This window comes from Galeopterus variegatus, unplaced genomic scaffold, assembly GCF_000696425.1.
Source record: "Galeopterus variegatus unplaced genomic scaffold, G_variegatus-3.0.2 Scaffold231, whole genome shotgun sequence".
Taxonomy (NCBI): domain Eukaryota; kingdom Metazoa; phylum Chordata; class Mammalia; order Dermoptera; family Cynocephalidae; genus Galeopterus; species Galeopterus variegatus.
The window spans coordinates 829686-830944 of NW_007726342.1; the positions used below are offsets into that span (position 1 = coordinate 829686).

Consider the following 1259-nt stretch of genomic DNA (forward strand, 5'->3'; position numbering starts at 1 on the left):
CAGGGAGGACAGGGGGCTCCTTATGTCAGAGGCCAGGGTCAACTGCACAATTAGGGATGTGATCCTGCTGAGGGGCAGGACGGTCTGTGCCTGAAGCTCCCAGATGGGAGAAGATGGAAGGCGGAGGGAGCTGTGGAGGACTCTGGCCCCTGGAGCTGGGGTGGTGGCAGAGGTGTGGCTGGGTATGGGCAGGGTCTAGGCCAAGGCTGGTTGGGAACCAAAAGCCTGATTGTCTCCCTCCTGGGTGCAGATCCCAATCGGTACCGCTACAGCCCAGAGCGGCTAAAGAAGGCTTGGACCTCTCAGGACGAGGTGTCTGCCCATGTGCGCCAGGGGCGCCGGCAATCTGGTAAGGGAAGGGGTATATGGGCAGGAGGCCTGTTCATGGGGCTTTGGACCAGGCAGGGGTCCACTGGTGGCAACATCTGGGCCTGGGAAAGGGAAAGAGAGGGTCATGGCATCTGCGGAGTATCTTCCCCCTGTGCTGGTGCTGCTCTCTGCCAGGTCCCTCTGGGCCCCTCCTGTCCAGCAGGGCTGGGCAGCCCACCTTTTTCAAGACCTTAGGAATACTTGGTCACTCAGGCCTTGGCACCCCATCTTAGCTCCCCTTTGATGTAAACCTCCCTCCTTGGTCACTGGGAATACTGAGTCAGCCAGGAGTAAGTAACCCTGGGACGTCATGCGTGGTCCCTGGCCCAGCCTGAATCAACAGTGCAGAAGCAGGACGTGGAGAAAAGGAGTTAGACTTCAAGTGGCACCAAATCCAGACAGGAAATACTTACTCTGGATCTTAGGAAAAAGTTCCATTTTCCTCTCCTGGATTTTTTTCCATTACTGGACTTGCTACTGGGTTCTTGGATTTGTTAGAATGAATCATCTGTTTAAAAAAGAGAAAACCTTGCTTATGCTCTTAGCTCTGTGGTGATGAGTGTGTGTTTTCTTCATCCGCTTTTACTCTGACATGCAGTCCGAGGCCCAGGGACAGATCTGGCTTAAGCCAGGTGCCTGCCAAATGTATACACAAGGTGGGAGTTGGGGTGAGAATTGTCTTAAAGGTCCCTGGAGAGAAAGATTTTAGAGTGACTGAGAGCCTTGTCCTTAGATCTGCAGGTGCATCGGGTTTTGATTGGTCACAACCTGTGGGTCCCCTGAACACCTGTGTGGATTGACGTGTGGGCTTTGGCCTTCTAGAAAGTGGCACTACTGCGGGGCTGGATGGGAGGGGCCTGGGCCCTGCCTCTCTGAGGCCCTCAGACTTC

At 55.0% G+C, this 1259-nt stretch overlaps 1 protein-coding gene across 1 annotated transcript in view; it reads left to right on the plus strand.

Annotated features, from left to right (window-relative positions):
* PLEKHG3 (pleckstrin homology domain containing, family G (with RhoGef domain) member 3) overlaps nucleotides 1–1259 on the plus strand; it is a 41469-nt gene that overhangs the window by 32510 nt on the left and 7700 nt on the right. Inside the window, exon 8 of the mRNA XM_008566260.1 lies at nucleotides 251–349. Within this exon, the coding sequence (XP_008564482.1) occupies nucleotides 251–349 (99 nt within the window). The remainder of the gene's footprint in view (nucleotides 1–250; nucleotides 350–1259) is intronic.